This window comes from Esox lucius, chromosome 3, assembly GCF_011004845.1.
Source record: "Esox lucius isolate fEsoLuc1 chromosome 3, fEsoLuc1.pri, whole genome shotgun sequence".
NCBI lineage: Eukaryota > Metazoa > Chordata > Actinopteri > Esociformes > Esocidae > Esox > Esox lucius.
Genome location: NC_047571.1, coordinates 34327045 through 34346052, shown reverse-complemented (window position 1 = coordinate 34346052; position 19008 = coordinate 34327045). Strand labels below are relative to the sequence as shown.

Here is a 19008-nt window from a genome sequence, read left to right as displayed (position 1 = left end):
CAGCCTCCCCCTCAGGATTGTGGGTAATTGGTGTCATATATATATATATTTGGTTGAGGTTTGTGTGCGCTGGTGTCCTTGTGTGACATTGACAGGGTTAGTAACTCAGTCTGACGGGACGTGTTCATGTTCTACTGTAGATGCTTCCCATAGACCCAACTTACTGTGTACTGTTTGTTTCTGTCTTATTGACTGTTTCTATTTCAGGCTATTGCTGTGTTCAGCAGTGTAGATGTGAGGCAGGGCTGTGGTGAGGCAGTATAGGGTGAGGCAGGGCTGTGGTGAGGCAGTATAGGGTGAGGCAGGGCTGGGGTGAGGCAGTATAGGGTGAGTCAGGGCTGGGGTGAGGCAGTGTAGGGTGAGTCAGGGCTGGGGTGAGGCAGTATAGGGTGAGTCAGTGCTGGGGCAATGAAGAGATTTATTTTATCCTCAGCGTTACTCAAAGGTGACTGAGGAATGAGTCTCACACTTCTCTCTCTCTCACACACACACACACACACACACACACACACACACACACACACACACACACGGTCGTTTGAGCGTACCTTCCATGACTAGGGAGTGCAGTGTGTTCGGAGTGATTATCTCAGTCCTCTGACTGTGATCCAGCTTTTGAGATTTAGTGTGTATTGGGTGTGTATCTTTTTGTATTGTGCGTGCGTGCGTGCGTGCGTGCGTGTGTGCGTGCGTGCGTGTGTGCCTGTTGGGTGTTTGGGTGAGGAGGAAATCTACCGTGTTTGTGCGTTAACAGTTTGGTGTGAACTCCATTGTGAGGACAAGGGGTGTGTGTTCTGTCTGTGTTATGTAAGAGAGTGTTCAGGAATGTTGACTCCTGACAGGATTCATGTGACTGATGGGACTCAGGAGAAAAGAGGGGGGATGGATTCAAGGAAAAACAAAAAGAGAGGGGAGAGATTGAGGGGGGAGAAATAGAAGGGGGAAGATGGGAGAGGAGGATAAGGGGTAATGAGGAAGAGGTGAGGGGTAGTGAGGAAGAGGAGATGGGTATTGAGGAAGGAGAGAATAGTCATGTCTTTGACTTAACTCGTCAGGTATTTGAATGACCTGGGAAAGACTGGTCTTATCTGCGGTCTCTGCTGCACATTGACCAGTTATTTGTTTACAGATAGAAGCTGATTTGAGGGGCATTTTTCAGGCAGTGGCGCGGCCGCCCATATTCCAGCTGGTCTTCCCTTGGGGAGTCTGTAAAGACCTCCTCTTGACTAACGGGTCGATATCATTATTGGTGATCACAAAGAATTCCGCTACATTCTCAACTATCATTTCTATTCTCAAGAGCATCTGACCAGGAAATCAAATTGCTTTCAATGATCTGCAAAATCCAGCATTACTTGCACTAGCCCTGTTGACATTGTATCCATATATATATGATTGTGGCCTACCTATTGGCCCATTAAACAGTGTCCCGCCTTCAGAGATTGACTGACAGGGCCGTAGAACATGAAAATGCAATCGCGTTGCAATGTCCTTTTCATGAAGTTAGGAAAAAGGCGTGTGGAAATTCAATTGCAGAGGGTGGCGCTGTTACTCACTTCTCACATTTTAATTAACATTTTAATTTTGTTAACCGCAAAGAAGATGTGCATACCAGTACATGAAAATTCTAATCATATTTTTGCATTTCCATTTTCATATTGACTGAAATAATGCAGGCAAAAGTGGAAAATAAAAATGCTATTGTGGGATTGTGTTTTCATTTTTCAATTTGCATTAACATTTACGTTAACCACTAAGCGGGGCCTGACTTAGAAAATGGAATGCCAAATGGCTTTTCATTAACATTTTAATATTGACAGCGATTGTTCATACCACTACATGAAAATTCAAATCACATGATTGCATAATGTAGATTGCATTAACATGTAAGTATACGCTTCAATCTATCTGTCAGTCAAGGTTTTGAGGGAGGAACAGAAGGGTTACAATTAAGAGACCACTGCAAAATATACATGTACATACATACATTTTTGCAGGTTTTCCCCACTTAAAAAGCATGTAGAAGTCTGTAATTTTTTATCATAGGTACTCTTCAACTGTGAGTGACGGAATCTAAAAATCCAGAAAATCACATTTTATGATTTTTAAGTTATTCATTTGCATTTTATTGCAAGTATTTGATACATCAGAAAAGCAGAACTTAATATTTGGTACAGAAACGTTTGCAATTACAGAGATCATAAGTTTCCTATAGTTCTTGACCAGGTTTGCACACACTGCAGCAGGGATTTTGGCCCACTCCTCCATACAGACCTTCACCAGATCCTTCATGTTTCGGGGTTGTTGCTGGGCAATACAGACTTTCAGCTCCCTCCAAAGATGTTTTATTGGGTTCAGGTCTGGACAATGGCTAGGCCACTCCAGGACCTTGAGATGCTTCTTACAGAGCCACTCCTTAGTTGCCCTGGATGTGTGTTTCGGGTCATTGTCATGCTGGAAGACCCAGCCACGACCCATCTTCAATGCTCTTACTGAGGGAAGGAGGTTGTTGGCCAAGATCTCGCGATACATGGCCCCATCCATCCTCTCCTCAAGACGGTGCAGTCGTCCTGTCTCCTTTGCAGAAAAGCATCCCCAAAGAATGTTTCCACCTCCATGCTTCACGGTTGGGATGGTGTTCTTGGGGTTGTACACATCCTTCTTCTTCCTCCAAACACGGCGAGTGGTGTTTAGACCAAAAAGCTCTATTTCTGTCTCATCAGACCACATGACCTTCTCCCATTCCTCCTCTGGATCATCCAGATGGTCATTGGCAAACTTCAGACGGGCCTGGATATGCGCTGGCTTGAGCAGGGGGACCTTACGTGCGCTGCAGGATTTTAATCCATGACGGCGTAGTGTGTTACTAATGGTTTTCTTTGGGACTTTGGTCCCAGCTCTCTTCAGGTTATTGACCAGGTCCTGCCGTGTAGTTCTGGGCTGATCCCTCACCTTCCTCATGATCATTGATGCCCCACAAGGAGAGATTGACCGTCATCTTGAACTTCTTCCATTTTCTAATAATTGCGCCAACAGTTGTTGTCTTCTCACCAAGCTGCTTGCATATTTTCCTGTAGCCCATTGCAGCCTTGTGCAGGTCTACAATTTTATCCCTGATGTGCTTACACAGCTCTCTGGTCTTGGCCATTGTGGAGAGGTTGGAGTCTTGATTGAGTGTGTGGTCAGGTGTCTTTTATACAGGTAATGAGTTCAAACAGGTGCAGTTAATACAGGTAATGAGTGGAGAACAGGAGGGCTTCTTAAAGAAAAACTAACAGGTCTGTGAGAGCTGGAATTCTTACTGGTTGGTAGGTGATCAAATACTTATGTCATGCAATAAAATGCAAATTAATTATTTAAAATTCATACAATGTGATTTTCTGGATTTTTGTTTTAGATTCCTTCTCTCACAGTTGAAGTGTACCTATGATAAACATTACAGACTTCTACATGCTTTGTAAGTGGGAAAACCTGCAAAATCGGCAGTGTATCAAATACTTGTTCTTCCCACTGTATATATACATACATACATACATACATCTAGTGGAAATCAAGTTCATCCAGAAAAACAAACTGCATTTTTTGTGTAACAGTTTTCCCCTGTTTTGTTTTATATAGCATGGACTCCTCTATTTCCTGTTTAGTGACTCAATGTGCTCCTCCCTTTCCAGATGATGACACAGACAGTCCTACTCTGTCTGATGCTAAGTGGAGTCAGATCCTGGCTCCTCCCACCCACCTCCTTTCTCTAAACCCCGCCCTGGCTTTGTCCCCTGACCTTAGCCCCACCCCCAGGGACAGCCCCCTCTCCTTTAAAACTTTTGTGGCCCCTGAGCCGCCCTCCAACGGCTCCTTGGGGCCCGACGCCAAACGTCACCTTGCCGCAGAGCCTCCACCCTGGGGAGAGGAGCGACCAGACCACCCTCAGGACGTCCACAGCCCTTTGCTCCCCCAGGCCAACATTGGTAAGCTGGTGGGGGGTGAGGAGGGCTCATCACCTCCTGTGTCTGCCTCCTCCAGCCCCCCTCCCTACCACCAGCAACACCTCCTGGCCCTGAAGAACGGCTGCACCTCCAGAGCCCCTCCTAACTCAGGCAGGCCGGCCCTCAACGGGCACAGTGGAGCACCCTGTGGGGAGAACCAGGGGTCCTCTGGTAACGCAACGGATGACCCAGATGACCCTCTGGATGAGGACAGGTCAGGAGGGGACGAGGTAGCCCAGGTGCCTGGCCCATCCACAGAGATGGAGCGGGGAGATCCACAGGGCAAGCCAGAGGTGGAGCGGGGAGTTCCACAGGGCAGGCCAGAGGTGGAGGGGGGAGATCCACAGGGCAGGCCAGAGGTGGAGCAGGGAGATCCACAGGACAGGCCAGAGGTGGAGGGGGGAGATTCACAGGGCAGGCCAGAGGTGGAGCAGGGAGATCCACAAGATAGAGAAAGAGGCCAAGCCCAGATGACTGGGTCACTTGCGCTGGACAATGGGGAGCGAGGAAGATTGGAGAAAGAGGAAATGAGCGAAAATGGATCCCACCAAAAGGGAAGGATGATTGAGGGACTGAGAGAAGGGAAAGGGGAGTCTAGGAACACTTCTCAGAAGGAGAACTGGCTTAAAGGAGAGGAGGAGAAACGGGGCAGGCAATGTCATGGAGGAAATATAGCTCTCTCTAACGGTCTCAGTACTGCTTGGGAGGAGGAGAAGGTAAGCCAAGAGGAGGTGGTGAAGGAGGAGGAAGATGGCCAGTCTCTCACCCCTCCTTTCTCTAAGGAGGACTCTGTGACCGAGGAGAAGGAAATAGAGGAGAGCAAGCAGGAGAATGAAGGAGGAGGAGCAGAGAGAGCAGGTCCTGACAGTGCTCCTTCCAAACTGAACAATCGTCTCCAGCCAGTAAGCGTTCCGTTCGGGGGGGCGCGACCCAAACAGCCGGTCGGCCTGAAACTCCACACCCCCAGAACCCTCAGTGGACAGGTCCACAACCAGCTAGAGCCCCCCGCCCCCCCCGGAGGCAAGAATAAGAACCTGGACGCCCAGTGCCGCGTAACCACGGATACGGCCACCATGGTTGCGGGAGGCGACCCTGGCGTGTTTGTGAACGGGGAGCTGCTGAACCGGGGTTCCTCCTCATCGTCAGGGGTGACGGGGGAGGCAGAGAGCAGCCCGGATAATGACCTCCAGGCAGGCCAGCACCACCAGGGGGCGCTGCCCAGGAAACAGCTCTCCACCCTGGGGGACGTGGCTCCGGTGTGGGTCCCCGACTCCCAGGCACCGTCATGCATGAAGTGTGAGGCGCGCTTCACCTTCACCAAGAGAAGACATCACTGCAGGGCATGTGGAAAGGTGAGTGCATCACTGCAGGGCATGCGGTAAGGTGAGTGCATCACTGCAGGGCATGCGGTAAGGTGAGTGCATCACTGCAGGGCATGCGGTAAGGTGAGTGCATCACTGCAGGGCATGCGGTAAGGTGAGTGCATCACTGCAGGGCATGCGGTAAGGTGAGTGCATCACTGCAGGGCATGCGGTAAGGTGAGTGCATCACTGCAGGGCATGCGGTAAGGTGAGTGCATCACTGCAGGGCATGCGGTAAGGTGAGTGCATCACTGCAGGGCATGCGGTAAGGTGAGTGCATCACTGCAGGGCATGCGGTAAGGTGAGTGCATCACTGCAGGGCATGCGGTAAGGTAAGTGCATCACTGCAGGGCATACCGTAAGGTAAGTGCATTACTGCAGGGCATACCGTAAGGTGAGTGCATTACTGCAGGGCATGCGGTGAGTGCATTACTGCAGGGCATGCGGTGAGTGCATTACTGCAGGGCATTAATTAACCTGGGAGTGCAGCGTCGAGGGGTTGACCTGGGAGTGCCGAGTATTTTCATTTAAAGGGAAGTTACTTGGCTGTATGTGGAAATGCAGTATTAGACCTGAACTGGACTGACCCTGCACTGGGGTATAGCCAATCTCTCCTCCTGTATAAAAACATTTGCTTAATTCTCCAAGGTGGTACACACACACACACACACACACACACACTTTCTATGACAGCAGTGAGAGGAGCTGCTGCCGTAATAACCGTGACAGAAGCAGTAAACCAGAAACTGAAAGGTTATATCTGAGGGAGAGTGTTTGTGTGAAACGGCGTTATTGTGAAAATGTGCTAGTGTTAGATTTTGGGTGTGTCTGTCCAGGTGTTCGTTTTGATGCAATTTTCTGAGTGTGTATAGGTGTTCTGTTGTGACGTAATTTTCTGTTGTGACGTAATGTTCTGGTGTCTCTAGGGGTTCTCTTCTGTTGTGAAATAATGTTCTGGTGTCTCTAGGGGTTCTCTTCTGTTGTGAAATAATGTTCTGGTGTCTCCAGGTGTTCTGTTCTGTTGTGACGTAATGTTCTGGTGTCTCTAGGGGTTCTGTTCTGCTGTGACGTAATGTTCTGGTGTCTCTAGGTGTTCTGTGCTGTGTGCTGCAGTCTGAAGAGCAGGTTGGGCTACATGGACAGGAAGGAGGCCAGAGTGTGTGTAACCTGTCACTCTACACTACTGACTGGTGAGTCACCAATACCAGCACAGATCCAGGACCAGTTCACCTCATCCCATTCAGAACCTCTACCATTAACCACATTTCACCTCATCCCATTCAGAACCTCTACCATTAACCACATTTTACCTCATCCCATTCAGAACCTCTACCATTAACCACAGGTCACCTCATCCCATTCAGAACATCAACCATTAACCACAGTTCAAGGACTAATTTAGTGAACTATAAAATACTGACTTAACCACAGATCAAATTAACAAATCTCATTCATAACCTTAGTCCAGTTTACTGGTTAGTAACAGGCCTGGAAGCAGAAGGTTGTTGGATTGAATCCCTGATGTGGGAACGTGAAACAACCTATATGACAGCCCCCTCATCCCTATATGACGGCCCCCTCATCCCTATATGACAGCCCCCTCATCCCTATATGACGGCCCCCTCATCCCTATATGACGGCCCCCTCATCCCTATATGACAGCCCCCTCACCCTATATGACAGCCCCCTCATCCTTATATGACAGCCCCCTCATCCCTATATGACGGCCCCCTCATCCCTATATGACGGCCCCCTCATCCCTATATGACAGCCCCCTCACCCTATATGACAGCCCCCTCATCCCTATATGACGGCCCCCTCATCCCTATATGACGGCCCCCTCATCCCTATATGACGGCCCCCTCACCCTATATGACAGCCCCCTCATCCCTATATGACGGCCCCCTCGTCCCTATATGACGGCCCCCTCGTCCCTATATGACGGCCCCCTCGTCCCTATATGACGGCCCCCTCGTCCCTATATGACGGCCCCCTCGTCCCTATATGACGGCCCCCTCGTCCCTATATGACGGCCCCCTCGTCCCTATATGACGGCCCCCTCGTCCCTATATGACAGCCCCCTCGTCCCTATATGACAGCCCCCTCGTCCCTATATGACAGCTCCCTCGTCCCTATATGACAGCTCCCTCGTCCCAATGTGACGACCTCTCATCCCAAAACGACATCTCATGACAGGTCACATTTCTGTTGGACCTTTTGTTAAATCGAAGTATACATTCATTTCCTCTTGATCTTACTGTGTTAGAGTCAGTTCTAGATCATCTCTGACCAGGAAACCCCGTCACATTCAGGTCCCAGATCAGCCCCCAGCGGTCTGTAGTCATTGATTAAGGATCAGTCCATAACCCAAGTGATGTTAACGCAGTAATGATACTAGATCCGCCTCAGGATTCCATTTCACCGTCACATTCGTGCTGTCCCCTTGGTCTGGTTGGGGTTTGGTCTGGTTGGGGTTTGTTCTGGTTGGGGTTTGGTCTGGTGGCGTCTTCACAGCCTTAGTGTTCTGCTGTCAGTTGATGTCTCCTACTCTTAATCCTCTATATATAAAGAAGATCCTGTACTATATCTTACTATATCAACCTTAATCATATGTATTGTTCATCAGACATGTCTTTATACTGATCCTATATTAACCCTTTATATCCAGCATTTGTTTCCCAATTTGATCCTTTATCTCTTCATATCAAAAACAATCCTATTGCCATTGTATCGATCCTATATCACCCCATGTGGTCCTTGATCCTATAAATGTCCGTGTGCCCTCAGCTCATTCATGGGAGGGTGGCGTGTCGAGTCCCAACCCCAACAACCCAGCCGATTACTGCAGCACCGTCCCGCCCCTTCTGCAAGCCTCCGCCCCCTCCACTCCGCCCACTGTCATGGTGCCCGTGGGTGTCCTGAACCCCCCCGCCTCAGAGGGTACAGAGGCCCCTTCATACATCTCACTGTGTGTGTGTGTGTGTGTGTGTGTGTGTGCGCTATACTGTGCGTTATCTGTGAAAAACAGATCAGGGAAAGTGAGAATTTTCCAGCAAAATGTATATTTCCAGCTTGGGGTTTAGGTTAGGGTAAGGGTTATTGCTGAGTTTAGGTTTTGGCACGATGGTTAGGTTATTTAGGTTAGGTTAAGGTTTTGTTTGTAGTTTTCCGTTGCACAGGGTCCTATATTGGGCTGACGGTTGAACGTGTCCCTGTGTAGCTGACATCTTTCATATCTGTCGGTTTCCTCTAAACGCCATTTCAACTCTCCTCAGCTGGTCGCGGGAAGCCCCCCTGGACGCTAGCTGCTATCTCATAATGGTTTCCCTTGCATGTTTCTCTCTCACAGGGTCAACAGGTTCCCTTTCACGGGAGCAGAGGAGGGTTTGGTTTGCAGACGGGATCCTGCCCAATGGGGAAGCAGCGGAATCCCTGAAGGCCCCTGACACCAGCCCCGCCCCCTCACTCCCACTGGCTGTCTCGCAGTGCTCAGACAAATCCTCCACTGCTGATTCGTCTGAGGTACGGTTGGCAACTAAGGCCAAAGGGTCACATCATTCAGTTTGTTGAATAGGAATTTGAACAAACATTTAGTAGTTAAACTGCAACACATCCGATACATACAATGGTATCGGATGTGTTGCAGTGTATCGGATGTGTTGCAGTGTATCGGATGTGTTGCAGTGTATCGGATGTGTTGCAGTGTATCGGATGTGTTGCAGTGTATCGGATGTGTTGAGATGAATTTTTGGTCCTGAAAAGAGGAAGCAGGGATTTGGTCTTTACAGTAATCCAGACCAGGGGTTCCCGACAGCCTGGACCAGTTTAGTTGTTGTTGTGGGTCTGGACTGAACATGACCAGTAAGGTCCCAGTAACAGACTGGAAGATGACTCATTACTCATCTGGACTGTTGAGCAGAATCACAGTTTAAACCTTTAATGTACAGCTGGATCACAGTTTAAACCTTTAATGTACAGCTGGATCACAGTTTAAACCTTTAGTATCTCAATGACTCATCCAATGACTGGCTGTAAACACACACTCTCACTGGGCTGTCGTTGTATTTACCACCATTCACTGCGCTCAAGTCTCCACTGTACCAGTCTGCTTGCATTTCACCACAGCTGCTTCGTCCTCCACCTCTCCCTCGTCCACTCCACAGGCGTCGTCATCCGCCCCTGTGGCCCAGGTGGGGAGCCCAGTAGGCAGCTCCGTCAGCCTGATCCCGGAGGACGGCCTTCCTCCCATCCTCATCTCCACCCAAGTTAAAGGAGGTACGGGAGACCACAGCACAGGTGCCTGACTCCACCCATCCGCACCTGTCCTCACACACCTGTCCTCACACACCTGTCAATCACACACCTGTCCTCACACACCTGTCAATCACACACCTGTCAATCACACACCTGTCAATCACACACCTGTCCTCACACACCTGTCCTCACACACCTGTCCTCACACACCTGTCAATCACACACCTGTCAATCACACACCTGTCAATCACACACCTGTCAATCACACACCTGTCAATCACACACCTGTCCTCACACACCTGTCAATCACACACCTGTCCTCACACACCTGTCAATCACACACCTGTCAATCACACACCTGTCCTCACACACCTGTCCTCACACACCTGTCAATCACACTGTTGTGTGAGTCTGTGTCTGTCTGTGTGTCTGTGTCTGTCTGTTTGTGTCTGTCTGTGTGTCTGTGACCTGATCCTCATCTCATTGTCTGTTACTGTTTTCATAATGCCTCTGTCTTTCCATTAAAAGAGGGGAGTCTTCTTCCTGTACAACCATGTCAGTCCAGGAGGTTGGAGAAGCAGGGAGCACTGGGTGTCTGTGTGGTCACATAATGACCCGGTTGTCTCCATGGTCCAGATCTGTGTGGTCACATAATGACCCGGTTGTCTCCATGGACCAGATCTGTGTGGTCACCATAATGACCCTGTTGTCTCCATGGACCAGATCTGTGTGGTCACCATAATGACCCGGTCTTCTCTTGCAGACTACGCGGTGGAGGAACATCCATCAGAGATTGTTCTGATGCAGCACCTGGAGGGGGGAGGTCCTGACCCCCTGGTCTTTGTCCTCAACGCTAACCTGCTGGCCATGGTCAAACTGGTGAACTGTGAGTATCCTAGCCTGAACTTTAACCCCTAACTAACCACCTGGACAAGGTCAAACATGTCAACTGGTTACCCTAACCCCTGACCCTTAATCCCTAATGAACCAGATGGTCATGGTCAACTGGTTACACTAACCCCTGACCATTAATCCCTAATGAACCAGATGGTCATGGTCAACTAGTTACACTAACTCCTGACCCTTAATCCTTAATGAACCAGATGGTCATGATCAACTGGTTACCCTAACCTCTGACCATTTATCCCTAATGAACCAGATTGTCATGGTCAACTGGTTACCCTAACCCCTGACCATTTATCCCTAATGAACCAGATGGTCATGGTCAACTGGTTACCCTAACCTCTGACCATTTATCCCTAATGAACCAGATGGTCATGGTCAACTGGTTACACTAACCTCTGACCATTTATCCCTAATGAACCAGATGGTCATGGTCAACTGGTTACACTAACCCTACATCTGTGTTTCATTATTAAAATATAACAAAATAATATAATAGTAACATACCTGAAGTCTGTCAGTTAGAACTGGATGGTCCTGCTAAAAGATACATGATCTAACCCAGTCTGTCTCCCTCTGTCTGCCTGCCTGCCTCTCTCTCTCTGTGTCTGTCTGTCTGTCTGTCTGTCTGCCTGCCTCTCTCTCTCTCTCTCTGTCTGTCTGTCTGTCTTCCTGCCTGCCTCTTTCTCTCTCTGCCTGTCTGCCCCTCTCTCTGCCTCTCTTCTCTAGACGTCAACAGGAAGTGTTGGTATGTCTCCAGTAAGGGGATGCATGCAGTAGGTCAGGTGGAGGTGGTGGTTCTGCTGCAGTGTTTACCAGATGAGAAGAGCATCCCCAAAGACATCTTCAGCCACTTTGTACAGCTCTACCAGGAGGCCCTCTCAGGTTGGTGTGTTATACCTCCACCCATGAGGCCTACTAAAATACTATACAGCTCCACCAGGAGGCCCTCTCAGGTTGGTGTGTTATACCTCCACCCATGAGGCCTACTAAAATACTATACAGCTCCACCAGGAGGCCCTCTCAGGTTGGTGTGTTATACCTCCACCCATGAGGCCTACTAAAATACTATACAGCTCCACCAGGAGGCCCTCTCAGGTTGGTGTGTTATACCTCCACCCATGAGGCCTACTAAAATACTATACAGCTCCACCAGGAGGCCCTCTCAGGTTGGTGTGTTATACCTCCACCCATGAGGCCTACTAAAATACTATACAGCTCCACCAGGAGGCCCTCTCAGGTTGGTGTGTTATACCTCCACCCATGAGGCCTACTAAAATACTATACAGCTCCACCAGGAGGCCCTCTCAGGTTGGTGATAATCCCGCATCAGCCTCTGCTGCCTCTCTCCAGGCTGCCTCCCTCCAGGCTGCCTCCCTCCAGGCTGCCTCAGCCAAGCATCTGTCCCACCGTATGCTGGGTAAAAGCCGCTGATATCTGACAGCCCTGTCCCTCCGGCTGCGGTGGTCAGAGATTCGCTGTAACAGCAGGGAGAGTTGGCATGCCGGGGTGGGGGGGCCGTAGCGTCTGCGGCTCGCTGGGCCATTTGACAAAATGCCTCATCATCATTCTCTCGTCTTCGGCCTTTGCCGTAGTGGTTCTGTTGTTTTGTGGCCGAAGCAGGGCTCCCCAAACCTCTTAGTGGTTTGTGTAGTTTTCACGTCCAGCGGTAATTTAATGTACCAGATTTAGATATTTACTGTTGGTGCTGGTGGTGACATTGGATTGCATTTATCTGCCTGTGCTAAGCAGAGTCCTCTCTGCTATATGCCTGTGCTAAGCGGAGTCCTCTCTGCTATATGCCTGTGCTAAGCGGAGTCCTCTCTGCTATATGCCTGTGCTAAGCGGAGTCCTCTCTGCTATATGCCTGTGCTAAGCGGAGTCCTCTCTGCTATATGCCTGTGCTAAGCGGAGTCCTCTCTGCTATATGCCTGTGCTAAGCCCTGTGGATTTAATTCTGAGAACATGCTTAAAACCTCAACCTGTCAAATCTATTGCTGCCTGCAGGGGATTAAAAATAACTTAACAATTTCTCTCTCGTTCTAACAACTCTCCTTCCAGTCTCCTCAAACTCTCCTCTACCATTTCTCTAATACTCTCTTCTCCCCATCCTCTTCCTCTTCTCCCCATCCTCTTTCTCTTCTCCCCATCCCCCCATCTCCTTTTCTTCCCATACTTCATGAACAGAATTCTTCCCATTCACTAACGGAGGTGTCTTCTGACAATAGGGGTTAAAACTCACTGTCCTAACCAGCCGTGCTGCTCTCCCCTTCCTCCTCCAGATGACATTCTCCTCTCTCCCTGCAGGTAATGTCCTGACCCATCTGGGCCATTCTTTCTTCACCCAGAGTTTCCTGGGCAGCCGGGAGCATGGTGGCTTCCTCTACATTTCCCCGTCCTTCCAGTCCCTGCAGGACCTGATGCTCCCCAACCCCCCCTACCTGTTTGGAGTGTTACTGCAGAAATGGGAGACTCCATGGGCCAAGGTGTTCCCAATCAGACTCATGCTGAGGTTGGGTGCAGAGTACAGATGTGAGTACAGAACGGTGGATGGTGGTGTTTTTTGAATGATTTATTGATTTCAACTGTTTAAATTGCTGATGTGTAAAATGTCTTGAGGATGCATTCATGCAGGCAGTTTCACTAATTTGACTTTTGACCTGATCAGATCTGAATGGGGTTGGTCCAATTAGTGGAAACTGTCATAATTGGTCTGCCTGTATGAATTCACTGAAACATGCCATAGCAGTACTAGTCTTGTGGGATAGGAAAGTAGGCTGGGTTTAGGGTTTGGCTATGTTGTGGTATGGATTGGGTTTAGGGTTTGATTCTGTTGTGGTTTGGGTTAGGTTTTTGGGTTTGATTAGGTTTTGGTATGGGTTGGGTTTAGGGCTTGGCTATGTTGGGGTATGATTTGGGTTTAGGGTTTGGTTCTGTTGTGGTTTGGTTTGGTTTAGGTTAGATTTTTGGGTTAGGTTAGGTTGTGGTATGGGTTAGTTTTAGAGTATGGTTAGGTTGTGGTATTGGTTGAGTTTAGGGTTTGGTTAGGTTGTGATATTGGTTGAGTTTAGGGTTTGGTTAGGTTGTGGTATTGGTTAGGTTTAGTGTTTGGGTTAGGGTTAATTATCTGTAGTAAGGAACACACTTTAGTAGGACAGAACATACACTCCGCTATCAGGAGCAGGAGTAGAGAAGAGAACACTGTTGTTGTTTGGGGTTTCATGTTCAGTGACGCACTGGAATATGCCGTACGGGGCATTCAGCTGTTCATGGAACTGCAGTTCACTGACCTTCTGACCTTCTGACCTGCCCTCCGGGGAAAAGCTGCGGCACCAGCAGGAAGCACAGGAATGGTTTGTCAGCCCCGGCCATAGAGGTCAGCTGGGCCTTGACCTTCTGCCCCTGAAATGGACAGGAGTGGATGGGGGTCAGTGACCTCTCCCGGGGTCAGGGAGGGTCTCTGTGGGTTAGGCTAAAGGGTCTTTTGAAGTGTCCAGGCTGGTCCCTGGTTGGCTGCTTCATGTCCTGCTGGTGGTTGTGTGTTTTGCAGTCTACCCCTGCCCCCTGTTCAGTGTCCGCTTCAGGAGGCCCCTCTTCGGAGAGACCGGACACACCATCATGAACCTGCTGGCCGTAAGCACCGCCTCGCTACCTTCTGTGTCAGGTTTTATTTCAAGTCCTGTAGCTTATTTTGGCTTGACACCGCATTCATTTTACTGATTGGCTGCGATCGTTCTCCAGGACTTCCGTAACTACCAGTACACCCTGCCCAGTGTGAAGGGCCTGGTGGTGGACATGGAGGTGAAGAAGACCTGCATCAAGATCCCCAGCAACAGATACGATGAGGTGAAACTCAGCGAATAGTATTGCTTTCCTGTGGGGCTTGGCCAATTGGATCCCGTCTCAGTGGGGCTCAGCCAACCAGATTCCTCTGTAGTTATTGTCCTAGCCAATCAGAAATCTCCAGTTATGGTCCCAACCGGTCACTAGTCAACACACTACCTGAACCAAAACAAAAACCCCTCTGAATATCATTCTGTTTGACTTCACTGATTCGGCCGAGACCAGGCTACAAAGCAAACGTCTGTGATTTTAGTGAGCTATGGAGAGCGTTAGAGTTGTGTGCTCTCTCTGCTTGGCTACTTGCCCACTAACAGATGGGATCCGGTGAAATGGACTGTGGACATTTGACAAAGCTTGCCTGGGAGCTCTTTTCACAGTCAGTGGCTAAAACACTCCGATTGACGTTTTATGTCTTCCCTGGCTTTGAAGAGAGATATGGATCTGGTCAGACGAAGAGACCAAGACTACCTTCTACTATGATTTCCTCTATATCACAAACTACAAATTAAAATAAAATAACTAATATTAGTCTCCCTCATGGAAACGAAATCTACTAATTACTGTTAGTCGTAAGAGCCTGGTGTTTACATCAGCAATCTGTTTGTCACAAAGAACCAAAACTGGTACATTTTGTTAATGAAACGTCAACTTTTTTTCAAAGTCATAGTACTCTGTAAAAACTCTGTACGTGTGTGAGAGACTGTTACCGAAAGTTTTTTACCACATAGTCGATATTGTCTCTCTGGCGAAGGCTGTAAGCAGAGTGTAAGTACAGGTTATGAACCAGATAAGTACAGGTTATGAACCAGATAAGTACAGGTTATGAACCAGATAAGTACAGGCTATGAACCAGATAAGTACAGGTTATGAACCAGATAAGTACAGGCTATGAACCAGATAAGTACAGGTTATGAACCAGATAAGTACAGGCTATGAACAGGTCCCAAACAGGTTGTTGTGTGTTCCGCCCCCCAGCTGATGAAGGCGATGAACAAGTCTAATGAGCACGTGCTGGCCATGGGGGCGTGCTTCAACGAGCAGGCCGACTCCCACCTGGTGTGTGTTCAGAATGATGATGGGAACTACCAGACACAGGCCATCAGTATCCACCACCAGCCACGCAAAGGTACACACACACACACACACACACACACACGCTCTTCAAGATTCAGTCCGGAATTATGCTACTAACAAAACCCTTGGTTTCAATTCCAATTCTGGGCTGGATGTGTAACATTTTGCTTATGTGCAAACCTCAGAGACCCATGAATTCCAAATTTAGAGGTGAGTGGTTTTGACGACAAATTGGCAGATACATTTGCCGGGACCTGTGTTGGCTCGACATGTCCCTTTTACAACCAGAGAATGACTGCATCTTTAACGTCTGAATCTGAGTGTGAATCTGTAAAAGCAAACTATCATTGTTGAAGCTTGAATGGCTTCAGATCTGACGTTTGAGAGTCTATGATTAAATTCCCTGTTTAATATATTTTCTTCTAGTCACTGGCGCCTGCTTCTTTGTGTTCAGTGGTGCTCTGAAAGCTGCCTCTGGGTATCTGGCCAAGACCAGCATAGTGGAAGGTAAAAACATCAACAGAGCTCTGACCTCAATTACTGATTTCATTCATGTTTCCTACCTTTTTTTCAACAAAGTGTCTTTTGAAAGGCCTTATACTTTTGATGTTCCTTTTCCACTAAAATACTTTTAGCGTATGCATTTAATAAAGCTTCTTAGCTGCAACTAGTTTTCTTTTTTATTATTTGCTTTATTAATGTGTTACTGAGCTATTGCTCTCTCTCGACTTACTATCGATCTTTTTGACCGATCAGATTGTTTCTTAAAAAGCTCAATGGAATACAGGTTCTGGTCATATAATTAGAATATCATCAAAAGGTTGATTTATTTCAGTAATTCCCTTCAAAAGTGAAACTTGTATACATTCATTCCACACAAACTGATATATTTCAAATGTTTATTTCTTTTAATTGTGATGATTATAACTGACAACTAATGAAAACCCCAAATTCAGTATCTCCAAAAATTTGAATATTACGTAAGACCAATACAAAAAAATATTTTTAGAACATGAAAAGCATTAGCATGTACAGCACTCAATACTTAGTTGGGGCTCCTTTTGCCTGAATTACTGCAGCAATGCGCCATGGCATGGAGTCGATCAGTCTGTGGCACTGCTCAGGTGTTATGAGAGCCCAGGTTGCTCTGATAGTGGCCTTCAGCTCTTCAGCTCTGCATTGATGGGTCTGGCGTATTGCATCTTCCTCTTCACAATACCCCATAGATTTTCTGTAGGGTTAAGGTCAGGCGAGTTTGCTGGCCAATTAAGAATAGGGATACCATGATCCTTAAACCAGGTACTGGTAGCTTTGGCACTGTGTGCAGGTGCCGAGTCCTGTTGGAAAAAGAAATCTGCATCTCCATAAAGCATGAAGTGCTCTAAAACCTCCTGGTAGACGGCTGCGTTGACCAGTGGAAAACACAGTGGACCAACACCAGTAGATGACATGGCACCCCAAACCATCACTGACTGGGGAAACTTTACACTGGACTTCAAGCAACGTGGATTCTGTGCCTCTCCTCTCTTCCTCCTGACTCTGGGACCTTGATTTCCAAAGGAAATGCAAAATTTACTTTCATCAGAGAACATGACTTTGGACCACTCCGCAGCAGTCCAGTCCTATTTGTCTTTAGCCCAGGCGAGACGCTTCTGACGCTGTGTCTTGTTCAGGAGTGGCTTGACAAGGAATGCGACAGCTGAAACCCATGTCTTGCATACGTCTGTGCGTGGTGGTTCTTGAAACACTGACTCCAGCTGCAGTCCATCTCATCTCTTTGTGAATCTCCCCCACATTTTTGAATGGGTTTTGTTTCACAATCCTCTCCAGGGTGCGGTTATCCCTATTGCTTGTATACTTTTTTCTACCACATCTTTTCCTTCCCTTCGCCTCTCTATTAATGTGCTTGGACACAGAGCTCTGTGAACAGCCAGCCTCTTGTGTCTTGCCCTCCTTGTGCAAGGTGTCAATGGTCGTCTTTTGGACAGCTGTCAAGTCAGCAGTCTTCCCCATGAGTGTGTAGCCTACAGAACTAGACTGAGAGACCATTTAAAGGCCTTTGCAGGTGTTTTGAGTAAATTAGCTGATTAGAGTGTGGCACCAGGTGTCTTCAATATTTAACCTTTTCACAATATTCTAAATATCTGAGGTACTGAATTTGGGGTTTTCATTAGTTGTCAGTTATAATCATCGAAATTAAAATAAATAAACACTTGAAATATATCAGTCTGTGTGGAATGAATGTATACATTATACAAGTTTCCCTTTTTGAATGGAATTACTGAAATAAATCAACTTTTTGATGATATTCTAATTATATGACCAGCACTGATGGATTGTGTGTCCTCTCCTGTAGATGGTGTCATGGTCCAGATCACTGGAGAGACCATGGAGGCTCTACGGCAAGCCCTGAGGGACATGAAGGGCTTCAGCATCACCTGTGGCCGGGCCGACCAGGAGGACACACAGGAACACGTGCACATACAGTGGATTGATGATGACCACAGCTTCAATAAGGGGTGAGAAGGAAAATATGCTTTTTATTAATTAATTATTCATAAATAAACAGATTAATGAATACATGATTAAATGACTGTGTGAGAGAATTAAGGAATATGGGAGTTTACGAGGGAGACATGAATGGTACTTGCCAACTACAGACAGTTGGTTTATTTAGGTCCATCTTTGTGTCCTTCAGAGTGATCAGTCCCATCGATGGGAAGTCCATGGAGTCCATTAGCAGTGTGAAGATCTTTCAGGGGTCAGAGTTCAAGGCCAGCGGGAAGGTCATTCGCTGGACAGAGGTAGGTGATGTGAGGTTGAGTGATTACAGAAGAAGACATTTAGATGATGAGGCTGTGTCCGATCTGGTTTTACTGATCCTGAAGTGTATCTCGGCTCGCGACACCGTTTAGTGTCTGATATTTCATGAACACCTTGTGTTTACTCTCCTTACTCCCCTGGACGTGGAGCACTGCTCCATGTTCCGGTTCCTCGGTTTTCTCTAAGCGATTCTCCGTCCTGTCAAGGTGTTCTTCCTGCAGAGCGATGACCAGGACCGGCCCAGCGGGCTGAGCGACCCGGCCGACCACAGCCGTCTGACGGAGAACGTGGCCAAGGCCTTCTGTGTGGCTCTGTGTCCGCATCTCAAAATGCTGAAAGAGGACGGCATGGCCAAGCTGGGTCTGCGGGTCACACTGGACTATGACCGGGTAGGAGCCCATTTAAATAGGTGTCTAGTTCCCCTGAAGGGTTGCCACCACAGAACTAGGTACTGACACAATTCAGTGTCTGTGTGTGTGTCTGTGTGTGTGTCTGTGTGTGTGTCTGTGTGTGTGTCTGTGTGTGTGTCTGTGTGTGTGTCTGTGTGTGTCTGTGTGTGTGTCTGTGTGTGTGTGTGTGTGTGTCTGTGTGTGTGTCTGTGTGTGTGTGTGTGTGTGTGTGTCTGTGTGTGTGTGTGTGTGTGTGTGTGTGTGTGTGTCTGTGTCTGTGTGTGTGTGTTTGTGTGTGTTCTTGAGCTTACACTGGTTTTATTTTAGCTGAATCAGGAGGATGGTAAAACCATGAAAACAGTGAGGCCCCTGGTTGAA

The 19008-nt window shown here is 48.0% G+C and overlaps 1 protein-coding gene across 6 annotated transcripts in view; it reads left to right on the top strand.

Annotated features, from left to right (window-relative positions):
- The window catches only part of zfyve9a (zinc finger, FYVE domain containing 9a), a 33986-nt gene that overhangs the window by 11213 nt on the left and 3765 nt on the right, over positions 1 to 19008 (top strand). For 4 of the 6 annotated variants that reach the window (XM_029118869.2, XM_029118868.2, XM_029118866.2 and 1 more), the window contains exons 4-18: positions 3672 to 5335; positions 6435 to 6534; positions 8132 to 8284; positions 8694 to 8866; positions 9508 to 9640; positions 10362 to 10484; positions 11231 to 11386; positions 12809 to 13033; positions 14052 to 14134; positions 14243 to 14347; positions 15320 to 15470; positions 15845 to 15925; positions 17775 to 17937; positions 18117 to 18222; positions 18448 to 18630. In XM_029118869.2, coding sequence (XP_028974702.1) covers positions 3672 to 5335; positions 6435 to 6534; positions 8132 to 8284; positions 8694 to 8866; positions 9508 to 9640; positions 10362 to 10484; positions 11231 to 11386; positions 12809 to 13033; positions 14052 to 14134; positions 14243 to 14347; positions 15320 to 15470; positions 15845 to 15925; positions 17775 to 17937; positions 18117 to 18222; positions 18448 to 18630 — 3599 coding nt within the window. The remainder of the gene's footprint in view (positions 1 to 3671; positions 5336 to 6434; positions 6535 to 8131; positions 8285 to 8693; positions 8867 to 9507; positions 9641 to 10361; positions 10485 to 11230; positions 11387 to 12808; positions 13034 to 14051; positions 14135 to 14242; positions 14348 to 15319; positions 15471 to 15844; positions 15926 to 17774; positions 17938 to 18116; positions 18223 to 18447; positions 18631 to 19008) is intronic. The other 2 variants (XM_029118870.2, XM_029118871.2) reach the window with 2 other exon arrangements.